The 20,403-nt window shown below is 33.8% G+C and overlaps 1 protein-coding gene across 1 annotated transcript; it reads left to right on the top strand.

The window, feature by feature from the left end:
• The first annotated feature begins 735 nt into the window (after nucleotides 1-735).
• On the top strand, nucleotides 736-17,412 carry LOC132565025 (uncharacterized). The gene is made up of 8 exons (XM_060229633.1): nucleotides 736-887; nucleotides 1,018-1,174; nucleotides 5,180-5,265; nucleotides 7,839-7,939; nucleotides 11,721-11,797; nucleotides 13,188-13,274; nucleotides 14,128-14,202; nucleotides 17,237-17,412. The coding sequence occupies exons 1-8, from the start codon at nucleotides 736-738 to the stop codon at nucleotides 17,294-17,296; spliced, it is 795 nt and encodes a 264-aa protein (XP_060085616.1). The 3' UTR covers nucleotides 17,297-17,412.
• The last annotated feature ends 2,991 nt before the right edge of the window (nucleotides 17,413-20,403 follow it).

Genomic DNA, 20,403 nt, shown 5'->3' with positions numbered 1-20,403 from the left:
TTCGTTATGCTTAACTTGCAGCTAGTAATGTCACCGCCATAGTCGTGGACAGAAAAATACAGTTGTACCATTAGGCCTAGAAGTAGAAATGAAGTAGAAAACCTAAAGTGTATGTATAATGGACCGTGGATCTACAAGTGCCTGCATGGTACATTTTGTACGTGTGTAACCCTTGTACGTACAAGCTGCAATATAACGCCTAAGTAGACAGAAATTCTCTTTAGCTAAATCAGTTGACCGTAAGATTAGTAAGCCAGAGGTCCCAGGTTCGATTCCTTTTGATGGCATTGGAATATATAATGACCTCTGTTACCAGTTACATTGACGCACGTCCATGAAGGGGCTCGGGAATAATACTTAGCGTTACTTTCACAAGTACTGCTTTAACCCCTGGATACTTCAGGACGAGTTTTTTCCTAGAGAGGGAGTATTTAAGCATGGCAAAACACTAGCCGCAAAATATTGCTCAGCTAGAGATATCTTCTCTTTAGCTCAATTGATTGAGCATCGGACTAGTAAGCGAGAGGTCCCACGTTAGAATCCTAGTGGAGGCATTGAAATAACAATGATCTTCTTTACATGTGTATGGATCATTTGCAAAAAAATTTGAGAAATTTTACGTTATTATTTTTATTTTGGAATATTTCATAGAGAAAAATTAATGCATATAAATACTCTAGAATTGTTATTTTTCTTGTTTCAGTGTAAGAGTTGATCTATCACTGGATTTTTAAAATGTTCAGCAGTGCAGGTCTGACACCAGCTGCTGGGAATAGGAGACTACTCAAAGGAGGCAGTACCAAGTTCTTGGTGCCTGAAACAACAGACCAACTGCGTTTGAAGAAAAATGTTTTGATAGGTTATAGCGACATTTCCATGGCTGGAAGGTAAAACAATAACATAATAAATCGGAAGATTATTTGATTTTTGATAAGTTGGCATTTACTTCTATCACTATTAAAGAACTTTTTTTTTGCTGTCAAATATTCATTTTAGGTATTAATTTGCCTTTTACAGTCGAGCCCTGTTAGGCCTGAATATGCGGGTAGAGTATGCAGATCTTCCCGTTCCCCAGATGAGAGGTTGTACTCCTCTGTGTGTGCGGTCAGAAGCTCCTGGAGTAAAGGAGCAGAATTTCCGACCTCTACAGGTTTTACAGTGTAAATATGAAGAGGTAATTTTTTTTTATGACAACTGCAATGGAGAATGTACTTATATAGGCATAAAATGATATGAAAAATAATATATTAAAAATCATAGGTAAATCTGAAGTCTGAGGTGTTGTTAAGGCTATAAAAATATGTAACTGTATAAGTTAGTTTCCACTATTGCTGGACATTTCAGTGATAATGTTGCATACCTTGTTTTGTTGGTTGTTTTTCTAGTTTCTTGTTCTCCAAAAGGATTTTCCCAGTAAGAAAAAAAAGGATGGAAAGAAAAAGGATATGCTAAGCACATTTTAAAATGAAACAGAATATTATTATTATCAGACAATTCTTTTTCAGATAATTCTGAATGATAATTTGAATTTCAGCTATGCCCCAAAGCTTTAATACTGGATTATGAACTTCAATTAATATACCAGTATACAGGTATAACTAAAAGCCCCAGAAAACCCATGGCGGTGGTTGCTCTATTTCATTTTAAATGTAAAGTAAAAGAAAAGCTTTTCTGGCTGTTTAAATTTCAATTATTTCTGAATTTACCTGTTTTGATGAGAGACCTATACAGTATGTCTCTAATTCAGTCTCTGTTTTTGAAGTAGGAGGTGAAAGCTCTAGGGGACTGTAATTGACTAGGCTTTGTTAGTAACATGTATACACTTTTCCATATAGAAAACCTGTTATTTAGTAGATTGCTTTATGTAATGTATATTACCCTGTTCTATTTCTCTAAACATACATAAGGTACAGGTTTGAATGAAATTCCTTGTGAGGTATACCATACAAAGATTTATATTTGTCTGCATATATGTCAATGTTTCTTTTTTTTATTCATGTTGCGTAAGAGTGTGTGAGAGAGTGTTACTGTGTGTGTTTGTGTGTGAGGAGAGGGGGATGGGGTAGGATGGGGGTTTTTATTTTTTCATATAATTTTTTTTCTAAATGGAGGCAATTATTGAAAGATTTTGGTAAGGAAATTATATTTTTATACTTGTTTGATGATGTATTATTGATCCTAATTATTGTTCAAGTGGAAAATAATTTCCAAAATTATACATGTACTAATGACTACAGTAATTTGCCATTAATACAAGTTCACAAGTATTGTTATTCCCCATAGAACACTTAGTTACCTATGGTATACAGTGGCTTCAACACCAAATAGGTCAGTCACATTAACATGAGGAGAGGTTGCATTTGTGAATGCACATCTGTTTTTGAAAAATCCTGTCCTGTGTACTTTAGTATAATTCTAGAATTTTTTGTAAAAACTTATTGAACAAGAAGGCAGGACAGATTACTTATACATAATGTACAATAAGGCAGGACAGATTACTTATACATAATGTACAACAAGGCAGGACAGATCACGTATATATAATGTACAACAAGGCAGGACAGATTACTAATACATAATGTACAACAAGGCAGGACAGATTACTTATACATAATGTACAACAAGGCAGGACAGATTACTTATACATAATGTACAGCAAGGTGGACAGCAACAAGGCAGGACAGATTTCTTATACATAATGTACAACAAGGCAGGACAGATTACTTATACATAATGTACAACAAGGCAGACAGATTACTTATACATAATGTACAACAAGGCAGGACAGATTACTTATACATAATGTACAACAAGGCAGGACAGATTACTTATACATAATGTACAACAAGGCAGGACAGATTACTTATACATAATGTACAACAAGGCAGGACAGATTACTTATACATAATGTACATCAAGGCAGACAGATTTCTTATACATAATGTACAACAAGGCAGGACAGATTACTTATACATAATGTACAACAAGGCAGGACAGATTACTTATACATAATGTACAACAAGGCAGGACAGATTACTTATACATAATGTACAACAAGGCAGGACAGATTACTTATACATAATGTACATCAAGGCAGACAGATTACTTATACATAATGTACAACAAGGCAGGACAGATTACTTATACATAACATACATCAAGGCAGACAGATTACTTATACATAATGTACAACAAGGCAGGACAGATTACGTATACATAATGTACAACAAGGCAGGACAGATTACTTATACATAATGTATATCAAGGCAGACAGAGTACTTATACAAAATATACACTAAGGCAACATGGAGCAAAATCAGGATTATTTTGTACTTATTGGTCGATGGGAGGTAAGAAATCTGTATATTTTTGTGATTAGAAAGTTAATGTTACTGTTCATGCTATTTTTATGATGTAATTGAGGGTTATGCGGCTTTGTAGGAGCATTTGATATGTAATCGCTGTCACACTGTACAGGTTATCAACAGACTAGGTAAGAGATCAACCTTCATTTTCTTGTCATCAGTTACTTCTGTGTTTCTCATCTGTTTTAATTGGATCATGAAAGGAATATATTTCTGGTTTCTTATTTTCTGGTTTATATTTCCTCAAATTATGTAATACAGAAAAATGATTGCTTGGCACAATTTGGATGCTAAAATTGTTTATTCTTTACAACAAATATGAAATGAACTAGAATACAGAAAATAAAAACAGAAGTGATTCAGAGTGTTTCTTTCTGCATGCTTGCTGAAGTAGTTATATATGCTTGTGGTTGGTGATGGTTATAGAAATATTTGTTTCAATCTATTGCATGGCTTTATTTAGCTGAAATAATCATTCCTGAATCTTAAGCCATAAATAACCGTTTCATGTAACATTCACCTGGTTGTCTCACTTATCTATCATATTGAAATGCTATTTAATTTTCATGTTACATGATGACATCGTATGACTGATTGTGAAAGTTTAATGGTTCAATGATATCAGTTTTAAAAGTACTATCATGATGAAAATTTTGAATTACACCGATGTCCCTGGTCAATGTGTCATGTTATAACTGTATTATATTAATGCATATTCCTTGGTGCATGCATCATAATTTGACTGATTTTTTTCCATTAATTTGCCTTATGTAATGCATTTATCCAAGATAATAACATCATCCAATGAAATATGTTCTTTGTTCTGTAGATATTTAAAAACTGTTATTAACATGTTAATATGAAACAAAAAAAATCTTTGAAAGTACACATATGGTGCTAAGTTTCATTTTCCATACTAAAATCAGTATGCATTGCATCAAATTTTTCTGTCTTTTATGAAGTGTTTACTTGAATTTCTCAAAATCTAATATAGTAATGAAACCAAAACTTTAAGACGCAAATAAACTATTAACATTTAGATAGATGTATTATTTACCTCATTAAGGTAAAGCTCTTAAGATACTGTTATACCTCAAATTCTTTAACAATGAATAAATTAGGATAATTGAAGATACAAAACAGCTGTACAAATATGAAATTTAAATGATTTAGCGATTCTCAAAACTTATTTAATTTGGACAAAAACAAAAAATCTCATACATGTACATTTTGAATATTATCCAAAGCAACTATAATACAAATCTATATTATTCTAATGGAATATTTTCAAATGAAAATTTTTTTAATTTGATAGTAGAAATTATATTTTCTTCTATTTTAGTAAAGTTATCAATAATTAAACCATGAAAAATAATATGGCAAAATTTCATACAATGTAATTTTATAAGAATGATTAAGCTATTTTGAATAAGTAAATTTCATGGTTTTTTTTATTCTATACTGTTCAATGAAAAAATTTGTTTTTGGGAGTGGCATTGGTATTTTCTGTTCTCAGAGTGTCGTAGAATTCATTTGAAATAGCAAACTTCTCAGAACTTTGATTTAAAGAATTAAATCACTAGAAAAATTACTAAGAAAAAACATTTAGTATTAAAATTTGATTACTGAGTACTATATGTGTGTTCAATTGGTAGATGATGAGAATTGAAGTTAAATTGATGATAATAAGTTAGTGATCTTTTAAAATGTTTTGAATGAGGAGGAGAGTAGTAATGTAAACAGGGACCTAATTACATAGATGCATGTAGGTCTGTGGAGTAAATGGTGTTTGTATTAAGTTGTCTCCCTTACAGTATTCCTGTGTGGTTGTTAACACCATAGTGCCAGCAGATAAGTGCCAACATGTAGCAAACAAAATCATAGACCTGTGTATAGAAAGGTAAGTTGTCTTATTCAATGCATGAAAACTCAGGATCTTTAGGTCACCTCGCCCAGAGGGCCCTGGTGCAGCATCTGTTGTCTGTCCATCATCTGCTGTCCATCTGCTGTCCGTCTAGTTTCAAATTTTCCATTAAAATGACTTCTTCTCAATTACCAGCAGACAGATTGTTGTGATATTTGGCTAGTAGGTAGCTGGGATAAAGACTGACAAGGTTTGCGAATTATTATTATTATCATTATTATGACATTTTTAACGGCCCATCAACACATAAGAGGTCATTAGGGCCATCAACCGGTAAAACATACAGCAGTCCAAAAAGAAAATAACATTAAACAAATCAGAAGGTGAAAGACAAATGTTAAAAATCTTAAATTGGTATGTTAACACAAAAGATTTGAATGGTATGTCAAAGTCTATTATATAGACCAACATCTTACAGGTAATGTAGAATTTTACAAATCATGACAGTTTCAAAAAGGGATTTTAGACATTCTAGAGTAGACAGAAGGTCACTGCAGTCCAATAAAAAATGTTTAACGGTGAATGGCTCATCACATCCTACACACCAAGGATTATTTTCATCTTTCAACATATATGAATGTGTAAGATATGTATGACCCATCCGAAGACAGGCAAGGACAACTTCGTCTCGGTGGTTGTGTCTATAGCCTGGAAATCATTCACCGATAACAGGTTTAACGGAGTGCAATTTGTTATTGGTATATGTATTCCATTCCTCCTGCCACTGAGCTTTTAAAATTTGTTTAATAAATGGTTTAAAATCGGTAAAATGAAGTTTAAAAACAACAGCTGGTAGTGATTAAGCTTCCTTTGCGACACGATCTGCTTTTTCATTGCTTCCTATTCCCATGTGCCCAGGTACCCAGCAAAAAGCAATACGAAAGTTAAAGGCAAGTTCATGATATAGTATTAAGGTATTACGAATGAAAATATTTTCGATATTTCTATTGCTAAGACTTTGACCTTGACACTTATTCAAGGTTACAGGGGTCAAATTTGTTAAAACCTTTAAGAGAACTTTTCGGACTACAAGTGACTAAAATCCGAGGAAGCATGGCTTTTGTCTGATAGGTTCCTAGGAGGAAGCCCAAATAAGTTTTTAAAAAGCAAACTACCTTGACCCATATTCAAGGTCACAAGGGTTAAATTTGTTAAATTCTTAAAATGACTTCTACTGACTAACAAAAAGGTGCAGAAGCATGGTATCTGGGTCATAGATTCCAAGGATAAAGCCTGACAAAGAAATGACTTGACAATTTATCAAGATCACAGGGGTCACATTAGTTAAAATCTGTAAAGGTCTTCCTTTGACTAACCAAAGAAGCATGGCTTTTGTCTGATAGGTTCCGAGAGAGACGCCTGAATGTGTTTTCTAAAAAGAACTTACCTTGACACATTTTCAGGATCTCTTGGGTCAAATTTGTGAAAAGTTTTAAATGACTTCTTCTGACTTACAAAAATGCACAGAAGCACATTATTTGTCTGATAGGTTCTTAGGATGAATTCTGACAGTTTGCTAAAAGAAACTACCTTGACCCATATTCAAGGTCATAGGGGTCAAATTTGTTAAAACCTGTAAGTGTCTTCCTCTGACTAACCAAAGGAGCAGTAGCATGATTAGGGTGACAGTTTCCTAGGATAAAGCCAAACAAAGTGCACAAAAGGAAATGACCTTGACCCATATTCATGGTCTTATGGGTTCAAATTCATAAAACTTGTAATGGTCTTCTATTGACTAACCAAGGAAGCATTGCTTTTGTCTAATAGGCTAACCTATAATCAAAGTCTTAACTGTCACTGTTTAGAACTGAGGTTTAGAGCTGTTTGTTGTGGAAATTGGTTAAAAGTGAAGATATTGTCACAAATTTTGAAAAAAAGCCATTTACTAAAAATCCAGGTCATAACTGTTAAGAGTTGATTATTAGAATCTCTTTGTTGTGGAGATTGGTTAAAATTGATCAGATATGCCCACTTTGAATGCTAATGGTGTCAATATATTGGTGATATTAACACTGATTCTATTTTTGACGAAGATTGAATACCAAGTGTGTGATGCAGGCTATTTGGGCCTCTTGTTAATGTATCTTGCTTAGCTAGTCTTACACTGACTGTATAATTCTCTCTGTCCTCAAGGATATATATATATATATATATACATCATACATAAATAAAAATCTACTTGGTTCCAGGATAGAAATCTCGTTGAGTATGTACCTGGAACTGTACCATGTCACCCAAATATGAAACGAAAAGAAATTAATTCCTTTCTCACTTGTAATTAAAGAAACATCACATTGAGGTTACTTTTTTGTATGTTTGGAGTAGTATCCAAAGGAGAATGAGCAGCCAAAAGTGACATTTGAGATGAAGTATGGAGATATTGTCACAATATGATTGTGATGTACATGTAAATAATAAATCCATTAAATTTCAAAAATTAAAAAAAAATTGTCATTAATTTATATACATATGTAGTAACAAATATAAAATAACTGGTTTGTTATAATTATATTGATTGAATTTTCACTTTCCTCTTTGCACTTGAACAGTGGGGTGGAGAAGGTGGTTTTGCTGACAACTCTGAAGCTTGATAAGATACCAGACAGTCAGCTGAAACCATTATATGAAAGTACATTCAACACAAAACCAGGTAGGTGTTTCAACATACAAGATCCTGCACATAAGCTTCCATTTGGATGAAATTATGACTTCTTTTTGTGCCCCTGTATCAAAAGAATTTTTTTGGTTTGCTGTCTGTTGACAACTGTAACATTGCACACAACTATTGCATCATAAGAGGTATGGTTTTCATACTTGGCATGTGTGTTCCTTGTGACAAAATCTTACTGGTGGTACCAAATGTTTTAACCATGTGATCATGACTGTGACCTTTGACCTACATTTGAAAGTAGAAAAAAAAATTACCAAATGAAGACATGTGTTTCACAAATTGTGCATGCATTTAGCACATGCTTAACATAGTACAGTTTTAATGTCTCACGTCAGAATTTTGTTGCAACCGGGGGCATAGTTTTTAGGTCATCAGGCCTAAAGGAGTGCTTCATCTGTCATGGTGCATTTTGTTTTTCTTTAAAACCCTACTCCTCTTTCATACCAGGATGGATTTCAACCATATTTGGTCTGATGCATAATTTGGTGAGGGTATTCATTTTTTAATTCAAACTTTTCACTCAACCTGTAGGGGTCGAGATGGGGCCACAAACATGGTGGTGTTGAAATTAGATTTAAAACCCTACTCCTCCTTTATGCCTGGGTGGATTTCAAGAAGCTTTGGCCTGATTCAACTGTTAGGGTAGGCATTTCCCCAAATGGGAAGGTTAATATTTTGCTTCAAAATTCACTCTTTCTTAATGCTTGAATGCATTTCAACCAAATGGTGTGAAACATAATTGGGAGTGGGGAATCAATTTTTCAATTCAAAATGTTGATTCAATCCCTAGGGACTTTGGGATGGGTCCCCAAAAGCGTAAGTTAGGCAATATCTTATTTCAACCAGATTTGGTCTAAAACATCATTGAGTGTGTAGCATCATTTTTTGTTCAAATTCTGAAAGTTGATTTGACCCTTAGGGACCTGGAGGTGGCGAAGCCCCAAATTGGAAAGTGAGTCAATATTTTGCTTCGAAAGACTCTTCTTTGTTTAATGCATGAATAGATTTCAACCAAATTTGGTGTGAAACATCATTGTTAGTTGGTGATCTTTTCTGCAATTCAGAAAGTTGATTTGGCCCCTTGGGGAGAAGAGGCCAGGAGGGGAAATTAGTCAATATTTTGCTTTAAAACACTACTCTTTTTTAATGCTTGAATGGATTTCAACCAAATTTCTTTTCAAACATTATTGGAAGTGGAAAATCATTTCTTTAATTCAGAATATTGATTCAACTCCTGGAGACTTTGGGGTGGACGGAGCCCCAATTTGGAAAGTTAATCAATATTTTGATTCAAAAGGCTCCTCCATCTTAATGCTTGAATGGATTTCAACCATATTTGGTGTGAAACATCATCGATAGTTGGGAATCATTTCTTAAATTCATGGCGTTGATTTAACCCTTAGGGACATTGAGGCGGGGTCCCAAAAGAGAACGTTTGGCCATATTTTGCTTCAAAATACTACTTTTCTTAGTACTTGAATGGATTTCAATGAAATTGGGTCAGAAACTTCATTGAGAGTGGAACATCATTTTTTAAACTTCTGAAAGTTGTTTTGACTCCTAGGGACCTACATCATTTAGAGTGGGGAATCATTTCTTCAGTTCAGAGACTTGATTGATCCCTAGGGACCTGGTGGTGAGCGGAGCACAAATGGGAAAGTCAGACCTGGTTTTTGCTTCAAAATGCTATTCTTCCTTAATGCTTGAATAGATTTCAACAAAACTTATTCTAAAAATCATTGAGAGTGGGAATCATTTGATAAATTCAGAAAGTTGATTCATTATCTAATTAATGGGAATGATCTTAATCTGCTTGAAAGGTCACAGAGGTTAAATGTGTTGAAATGCTTAAGCATCCTCTCTTCGACTCAATTACCAAAAGGCCCAGGATGATGATATTAACCCTGTAACATGCTAGAATATAGGGCTACCAACTCTGTTAAGGGTCTTGATATTGGGCCTGTAGCTTGCTTTTGCAACAAGCAATACGTTTGGAATAATAGCAGTTGTGTAGTGCATGTATAAAGAATGTGGTATTCAAGTTTACAGAACATGTCTTTATGAACCAGCAATGTCATCCATGTAAGCTGTAAAGCAGTTGAGCAATTTATTTTAGACCTATTTTGCCTCTTTGATATATAGGTTTTGATAGTCAGTTGACCATGAAGGCCCCAGGGACCTCTTGTTTACTAGCACGTCTTGTTTTTTTTTCTATTCTTATTTTTGTGTGTCTCCTGCTAAAGGAAAACCTTCATTTTTATGAATCTTACATAGATTGGAAACTGTTTTTTACTCACATTTACTTTTCATCATCAACATTTATTGACACTGCCATCACAATGACGGCTAGCCTAGCTGGTCTCAAAGCATCGAAGATACCTATAGAATTTCCAATTTACATTTGAAAACCGTTATAGAACATTTCAATTACTTTATAAACAGCATCACTGCACCACTTTTGTATTTTATATAATCTATGCTACCTTTGTTCCTTTACTTTGTATAGTGTAACAAAGTGTATTGTTATCATCACGTGATCAAGACAATGCGTTATTACGTCACAACTGAACCGTAATTTTAATCTTAGCTATGTCAACACTTGTACCGCTGTTCTGATGATGGCTAGCCTAGCTAGTCGAAACATGTCAACCTAATAAAACTACCGATCACGGAATCCTTGGTGTTGATGCTCCATCCTTTATTTAGTTGTTAGTACCTATCATCTATGGAGGTCTGCTAGAATCCTTCTGATCCACCTAGGATTCTTCTACCGATACATCTACCAACTAATACCACTTACAGGACGTTGGACTTCTCCACCTCTTTTTATTTTCCCAGATTGGGAACTTATGTAAAATTCCCTTTACTCGTACACTAGGTAACATGTTGAAGAAAATGGGAAACCAATGATAATGTCACTGTTTTTTTATTTCAATAAATTTCCCATTCTATCTAAGACTGATAAGCATTGCTGTACCTCATAATAGGTTATAAATATTATTTAGCCGCTGTTAGGGTTTGTAACAGAATAGAGCTTAGTGTAACACAGCTGGATTTTCATATGGGATAGGTTGAAATAAGTTAGCTTGATCAATAGTTTGTTTAATGTTCAATAGTATATATATAACACATATAGGTAGTTCAAAGGGGTGTGGATAATTACTTGCATATATACACTTAGGTTGTTGTAGTCTGGAGAATCTTATCAGTGGGTGTACAGCTTCGGGCAGATATTTAATTAGAGACTATCCCCACTTCCTTGATAATCAAACTTATGCAATTTCCCGTTCTGACAGTGGCCACCTAGTAGTAGAGTAATTATTAGGGTCTATTTCAAGTAACAAATTAGCAGGGGGAATCTCAACCTTGCACCTCGAGTACAGGTGCCTATACTTCAACAATCATATCATCTAGCAACAAGTGAAGTCCATATTAGGGGATGGCTGGACAAGATTGGTCCAGAGTAAGACAAAAGGGGGGAGATCTTTATGTTAGGAGACACACAGCCTTGGGGAAGCCCACCAGATGGACACATTATTATCCAACATGTAATAAACCTGGCTATTACCAACAAGTAGTGTGTTTATGCCTACTGTGTTACAGGATACTTAGAAATTAAATACTCATCTGAGTGCTGTCATTATTTAGTTAATAATTGTCAAAAATTACAATTTTACTTTCAATGATTTTTGATTTCTGAAATCAAAGTAAATTGTTTTACAGAACAGTATGTTGATAGTTCTATCTACATGTTTTGTAGTGACATCCAAACCAGCCCTACCAGCAGACACCAAGATCTGTGATCCACTGCTAAGCACGCTTATCCAGATGATACAGGTATACCAAATCAATATCACATAAATAATGAAAGGTACTTAAAACAATTCTGTCTACACTTTCAGGGTCTGACTACCTGGTTTACAATGCAATGTGCAGTCACACAATGCTTAATTGACAAATTTATTAGACTATTCTTCCATATTGGTTGGTGCTTTTTTTCTTAAGTCAAGTAGAAGTGATGGTACAGCACACCACTAATTCTATTAATTATAACCTTGATTCATAGAAAATAGATAAGCAACATGAAGTGTTGCAAATTAACTCATCTAGTTTTGTCAGGTCAAACAGGTATTGGCCATATGTCATGACCAGCTTGAATAATGAAAAAATGTGGCAGGTTGATTGGGGTGGGGATGTTGAAGGGACTTTGGTGGCAGTGGCTAAAGTGCCTGACCATCTTTGTCATTAGCCCTCCACCTCTTGGTCACAGATTCGAGACCTACATTGGGTAGTCACCAAGTACTGGCCAGACTTTCTGGATTTGTGAAGAAAAGCAAAATTGTTGACAGGCAGCCATCTTGAATCTTGAAAACAGATCAGAAAATAGAAAAAGAAAATGACCCAACTTTTAAAGAATATAATTTTGTAAAGATCTTAATAATGGGCACCAATATCCGCTTAGGATATTTTACTTTAGATCACTATCTTAAAATTTCAAATTCAGTTTTTGAGTCTATTATATAATCAAAATTATTTTCAGACAAAACATAGAAATATTGTAAATGATATAGTGGTGACATATATCAAAGTAGAACTGATTAAAAGCTCTTTGCTTGCTGACCATTTAAAATACTCTGTCATCCTTGGTTTTGAAGGACTATGGCAAGCCATTAGATGGCTATACTTTGATGATACTAACCATTGCTAATAAGGAAGCTGTTTGTAGGGACAAACACCAGTAGTAGTGTATTTTCATGTTTGATGTTAACTTTCCCATTTCATGGTCCAAAATACTTTCACTACCATAATACAACAGAATCTGTCGCCTTGAAAAGCAGAAGTTAATGTCCACAGGGACAGCTATTAATAATTGCTGATTCTGGTGAAGTGACAGATGTAGTTCTGTATATGTGATCAACAGACGCATACATTTTACACACAATTCACAGGAATTTCCCTGTCTGTGAAAATAATTCTGAATTGAGATGTCATTCACAACCAGAAAATTCTCTAGAATTTAGAAATTTTCTCCTATTCCACCAGGTCAATATTACATCTTTTCCATTTGGTCTCCAATGGCTATTCCCAAAATGATCAGGAAGTTTTCTGTGTCAGGTAGTGAGATATTTGCTGATAAATAGTAATGGCCAGACCTTCCTTCGTGGTAGATATCTTAATATTTTACATATATTTATATTAATTTTTATTTATACTATCTGTATATCAGATAGAGTCAATCCCATGTAGCTGCCTCACTGTACCAGGTCACAGAGCCATTGCAGGAAAAGCTAATATTTATGACGAATCACAACAGGTAAAAAAAGTTTAAGAATTTGAAGATCTTTTAAGAATTCCAAGTACATGATATATACATATAAATGCATATTGTAAAAATCTGATGTGGTAAAAATGTCTTTTTTATGATACATTGTGGTCATGTGCTGACAATCTTTCTTGTACAATTAATTAAAGAGAATTCAGCATCGTCATCGAAATCCCATGAAACTCTGTCATTTAGTTAACTGAATTTAGTTAATAAAACTCTCTGTATCAGTAAGTGACACATATGTTAATGGGGTTTTTTTTCATGAAAAGCCTCTGTCTGTCATATCAACATTTTGTTGATCAATACTAACTGAAAGACTGGTGTTAAGATCAAACATGAAAAATAAATGAAATTTGATTCAATCAATTTTTGATAATTGAAAAAATATATAGATTGATAAAGTAATACATTATATTATTTATATCACATTATGATACAACTATCTATGTACATTTTTTTTCATAATTTTCCAATAGCAGATATTAGTAGGAGGCCTACCTACATAAACTTGATAAATATCAATATAGTTAACAAAAGCAAAAGAGGCTAATTATTTCCAATACTTATATTTTCTATAAATAGAGACATATTACCAGGTCATGATTTCGTTATTAAAGGGTCTCTGATTTAATTATGTAAATTTCATACATAGGTTCCCTTCTTAAAAAGAAGGATGCATATCTTAATCATAAATATATGACGGTGATCTTAACTCCTTGAAAATTTTACTCAAACTTTTAGGTAAAATTGCCATACAGTTACTTGCTTAAAAGTCCTATATAGATGTTAACACATGGAAAACGCAGAGTTACAAAATATTTTGTTATTAAAATCATTACAGGCAATTTTGGCATTTCATAAAGTCTTGAAGAAATGGTCACGGCTGCACTTCAGTGAAGATTTAAGCCTGTCTTTAGTAAGTATTATATAGATTTCATGGCAACCTTCTACTTCTACATAATCTTTGGATTCATGAAATTGGTAAGTGTTTGGAGTTACAATTTGCTAGAACACAATTATGAATACATTGCTGAGAAAATAGATATACTTTTGTTAGCTCACCTGGCCTGAAGGTGAGCTAAAAGAAATGATCTGAACCTATATTCAAGGTTGCAGGTGTCAGATTAGTTAAAACCTTTAAATGACTTCTCATGAACTTAAAGGCCTTGTGGTATGATATTTAAGTGGTATGTTCCTAGGATTAAGTCTGACAAAGTTTGGGAGAATAAATGACCTTGACTTGTATTCAAAGTCACAGGTGCCAAGTTTGTTAAAACCTTTAGATGACTTACTCTCATGAACTGAAAAGCTTAGAGACAACATTTGTCTTGTATGTTCCTATTATAAAGCTTGACAAAGTTTGCAAAAAGAAATGATCTTGACTTATAATCAAGGTCATACGGGTCAGATAAATGAAAACATTCAAAAGACTTCTTCTCATGAACTAAAAGGCCAAGAGGCATGATATTTGGCTGGTATGTTCCTAGGGGAACTAAAGACCTAGAGGTGAGCAGTGCAGGCCCACTTGGCCTCATGTTAAGTGCAAACTATAATTAAAGTATAGTTGTCTCAGTGTGTATATATATATATATATCTGTCTAGTAGAAGTCCGATATAGGCAATGAATGTTGTCCAGTTTTATTGGACACCATAAAAATGTTTGAAAATGGAAGGAAATTCCTGTCTCAAAAACTTAATTTCTATGGGCATATTTTGTTGTTTTATTAGGGCTTTTCACCAAAAGGTTGTTTTTGTTGTTTCTTATTTTCATTCTTCTTCCGAATTTGTGCGTTCATAAGCTTTTAAACGGTAAGGGATAGGCACTCAACCTATATAGTATGTTATGGAAGTACATCTGAACTTGTTAATGCCGCATTTTAAAGTAGGTAAAAAATCTAATATGGCCATCATGACCCAATTATCGAAAACTATCTGTCCTACAAATATGCTACAATTATATTTTATGTAGAAGAGGGTCATATCTAACTTATTTTTTGCACATTAATAGAAATTCGTTCAAATAAAAAAGCTCGTCAAGGGGTCAAGGTCACTTGAAAATAGAAAAAGTTCAATTGAAAATGTCAGTCCATTCATTTTAGTGTCTCCATTTCTTCCTTGACATTTTACGTCATTTTTAAAAAAAAATTCCCATAGTTCTATGAAAAGTGCAGACAAAAAAAAAATTGAACTAAAATTACTCCAAAATCCTACGATGAAATTTTGTTTAATTGATATGGAATAGGTTTGGTAAGGTGCCCTCTAAATTCTGATGTGATCAACTTTGTCAAAAAAAGAAAAGATTTTTGCCTTAACGTCAATATCTCAATAATGATGTGACATTTTGGCATCATCTTGGGATACGTTATGAAGAATTGAAAATAAATGGCACATTTCATAGGACATTTCTGTGTAAAACGTCACCTTACAGATTTCGGTAAGGGTCAAAGTTCAAAAGTGCAATTTAAGGTACCCAGCTACCAGAAACTTCTCAAGATTGGAAAGGTCTAGACTTTCGATATTTCACATATATAATGCTACGGTAATTACGTATAAGGTTTGTTAATATGCATGACCTTTACCTACCTTCAAGGTCACAGGGGTCAATGATTTGTTTAACGACCTCCTATAGAGACTTGCTTTTGATTTGTTTAAGCAAAAATGCCACCAAATGCCAACTTCCGGTTTCCCATAGGGGTAAAATTTCGAAATGTCAATGTAGGGTTCCAATGTATACGAAATGTTTTCTCAAGTTTGAAAGGACCTAGAGCCAATATATCTGATTTATATGAAGGTAAAATTATTGTCCATTATTGTTGTAAATATGGATGACCTTGACCTACTTTCAAGGTCACAGGGGTCAATTATATTTATATAAGTGAGTGATGTTTTCTAACTTTTTAAGAGGAAATCAACTACATGATTTGGTCAACAACCTTCTGTGGAAACTTGCAATTTGTCGGTATAAGCAAAACTTCAAAAAAAAAAAAAAAAAAGAAAATCCGGTTTTTCTTAGGGGTCAAAGTTCAAAAGTGCAATTTAGAATATGAAACTACCAGAAACTTCCTCTCAAGTTTGGAAAGGCCTAGAGGTTCGATAGTTCACACATTGCTAATGTAATTGCCTATTTTGTCTTTTGTCTTTATGAAGAAATTAAACTTTTTTTTTCCGTTAGGTGTCAACGTTTTCATTAAGTGCTATTTGGACTACCAAACATTTAGAATCTTCGTGAGTTCGGTTAAGTCCGAGGACCTGATATTTCACATTTATAGCATGCTAACATAATGGTCAATCAAGCTTGATAATATAAATGACCTTTACCCACTTTCAGGGTCACAGGCATCAATCATGTAATAAAAATCCTAAGAATTCAATTTAATATTTTTTTCTCCTGGGGTCCTGTGAATACTTACTATTGATAACAATAAGTAATGATTTCCAAAAATTCAACTTGTTTTTTTTTTTTTTCAATACAGTTCAAAATTAACATTATGTAGCATTACTTTGGAAAACAGTACGATCAGAACTTTGATCACTTACTATTGATGATTCCTTTTGTACTTTGATTTCAAACAAAGTTCCAATGTATTGCCGGGATTGCCTTTAATTACAGGTCAAAATAGTTGAATAGCCCATCAAAATTGTGTATGACAATTTCTTGTTTTTAGCTTTCTTGTTGTATACCTTGTTTTTATTTAAGTATGTGACATTTCTTACAATTGACAAAAAGTGTTTTGACCAAGGTTTACATGGCGAGTGTCGTCGATGAAGCAGAAGGCACTTACTCTTCCAAAACACCTGGTCTTATTTTCCTTGTTCTTTTTCAGGAGTTTTCGTGTAAATTTTCATTTTTCCATATTTTGTCTTAGTTTGATTGAATTTGAGTTTAGATTATGATGACCTGTTGGTATTTGCTTGTTCTTTTTATTAAAAAAATTGGTCCTTGTTGACAGGTTTACAACAGCCTAGAAGTGGAGGACTTGTCAGGCATGTCATCACTCATGTACGGATAAGCAATGATTGATGAAATATATATTTTCACTCCTCTTTCTTAAAAATGGATTTTTACCCAAACACAATCTCAATCCCAATGAAGTGATATCGATGAAAATAAAACAATTAAAATTCACTGTTTGATGTATCATTTTTCAATGTCATGTATTTTCATGTACATGGATTATTTTATTGTTATAAACCTTGATTTAGAAAATAACAACTTACCTACAAAATGTAAATATGCAAATTGATTATTCTGTTTGGGAAGTAATTTATTTCTTTGTTCAGACTGGTTGATTCGTTGCCGTAAAAAGGATTTTATTTGACAACTGACAGTATTGATTTTGGGTTTGAGCCAAATAAAAATATCAATTATGAAATACTTCTCTTAACCATAATGATAAAGTGAAGCCCACTACCCCATCCTATATTTCATGATTCGAGACATTTTTTAGTTATCTGTTTTAAAGAATGAATCAAGATAATTAAACAAGATAAGATCATAGTGAATTGCTTCACTTTACCAAAGTGATAACCTTAATGGACAATGATACCTTTCATTTATAATTATATTTATATAACAACTTGCTACCTCATATCAAGTGCTTACAGATTGCCGACGAGATAAGCCACCGAAAACTGATCATGACTGTTATGAATAAGCGTATTCTGCGGGCGATAACAAAGCGAGATTGACATTACAAATAAAGTGAAATTGATTAATGAGACATCACAGGTGAACTGTTGTTAGTTGGCCACTACAATGCTGGGATATATATCCGGTAATCAGCGTAAATCAATATCTATTACTATGAAATGGATATGAAAACGTCCATAACAATTAGATTCACTCAACCAGCTAGCTATGTGTGTTGCAATGAAAAATACTATATAAATTTTGTTGACATGGACTTGCCATGAATTCTCCCTCCTCGGTCCAAATTATGGTGACAAGAGTTATTTAGTATTTTAAAGTTGTGTATGTGATATTCTATGTTCTGTAGAAGAGCTGAGTCAGATGGATGACCTTGATATTGAAGAACTTTATCATAACGACACACTAAAAGGTACCATCGAAATTGGAAGAGGAGAGTACAATTATAATAACCTTTGTGACATATTCCGATTCAATTTTGTCCGCTTCCACTGAATTGGAAGTAGGCTTAATATCAGAATATCTATAAAGACGTTAACCCTTTCAGTAGGCGATATTCCCAATTCTAGGATCAATTTCATTGATAAATATCACAACGAAATAAAAATTTTTCACATGATGTCTCCTACCTTTACTGGATAATCCTATTGAGAACCAGTCATAAATCCCAAAGTCCGTTTGAAAGAAAGACAACTTCGGATGAGTTTCCTGTCGTGATCCCTTGTCGATGCCTCTCCCCGATGTCCTTTGTTTTATCGATTGAAGCGAACAAATACCTTTACCATTCAGAGATGGACAGGACGAATTTAGGGTATGTACACCAGGAATCAATACAAACAATAATTTAGACAGGTAGACACGCAGACAAAGAGTTTAAGCCATTTTACACGCCTCGACCTACATCTCTGTACCCCCTGTTAAAACCAAAATTCTTTATCTAATCTAATAATCTAATCTAACCTAATATATACATAAAAAACATTAAATCTGGGTTACAGTCATATTGTGATATTGCTTTCTCATGAAGTGTAAATAATAGTATATGGATTTTGAAGAACTCCAAAGATCTTCAGACCAATCTTCAATAACCTCTTCTAAAAACATTTCTTCTATAACATTTCATTTTTCAATCCAGTATACCACCATACTCAATTATAAACCTAAGTAACGCCTTCGTTCACTTGTTATGGGAATTTCCTTTCCAAGAGTTGTGAACCGCGGTATAAATATATGGTAGTGAACTATACTAAATTACATATCGTTAAAAAAAAAAAAGAAATAAATACACGGAAGACGAAATCACCAAAATGATCCAACATCTTCTACGAGTTTAGTTGTAATGTCTGCCCACAGACAATTTCATGGGAACTTACTGCTCCTCTTTGTTGCCTGATTATGTTTTCATACGAGGCTGAAATCATTGAAGACCTTATCAAAACAGGCCACACAGACATTGCAGGTCGTTTAATTTCATTTTCAGATGCATGGATGATGTCTTGTCTTTTAGTGTCTTTTGGAAATAATTTTCATTTATGTACCTGTTCTCATTTTAACGATTTGACGAAAGGTCCGACATTGGATGATATTCACTCCTGAATCAGAGAGTTTTTATGTACCATACCTTTCAAACGCATGGCGATTCCTTCAGCACGCAATGCTTCCTCAATGTAAAAAGTGTAAGACCTACCTAAAGCATTTCAATAAAGTTTAGAGAAGGAAAACAAAAGTTCAACAGAAATCGTAAAATGGTTTTATTGAGTACTGGGATTTAATAGTTCCTAACTTACCATAAAACATATACGATGTATATAACGTGTACAAGAACGTACTTGTGAAGTTAGAGGTATCACACATTGATTGTAATCAATTTCTGCCTGTGGTCAGTGCATCCAGTCTATTCGTGTCGTAATAGCATTACAGGTTAGTCACAGAGATTGGTCAGTTCTATACTCTTCATAGACAAGACATATTTACAATAAAGTTAAATGTCCCCGAAAAGGATTTGAATAATACATCACGAACAAATACATGTTTATCATACAGAAAAATCAAAGCATTTCTAGATAAATAATGAACAAGATTTATTCAGTGATAAGTAAGAACCTACAGCATATTGCCATTTGAATTACCTGACAAGTTCTGTTTGAAGTTTGAGCAATCTATCAATATCTCAAATGATAAAAAAATAAAATGACATGCACTACAAAAAGCTGATCATGGTAAAATATATAGTTGTATGAGTATGACCAGTGCGCAACTCCAAGCGAAACACCTCCTTGAGTTTGTTAGATCTACCGGTAACGCACGTGTACAACAATAGGTGGAACGGCACCAGGGGCCCTTTTCTTTATGCGGACAGACCGTTCAAACCAATAAACGAACTACCCACTTCATTTTCGTTTCGGACTGTTTCCAGTGGCTAACCTGGCACGCTCTGACCGAGGGATCCAGGAGGAACCAGGATGATGG

The sequence above is a fragment of the Ylistrum balloti genome, unplaced genomic scaffold (genome assembly GCF_031769215.1).
Source record: "Ylistrum balloti isolate Yb309-2 unplaced genomic scaffold, AGI_CSIRO_Ybal_v1 Utg369570, whole genome shotgun sequence".
Classification (NCBI taxonomy): domain Eukaryota; kingdom Metazoa; phylum Mollusca; class Bivalvia; order Pectinida; family Pectinidae; genus Ylistrum; species Ylistrum balloti.
This window is presented reverse-complemented; position numbering and strand designations above follow the sequence as displayed.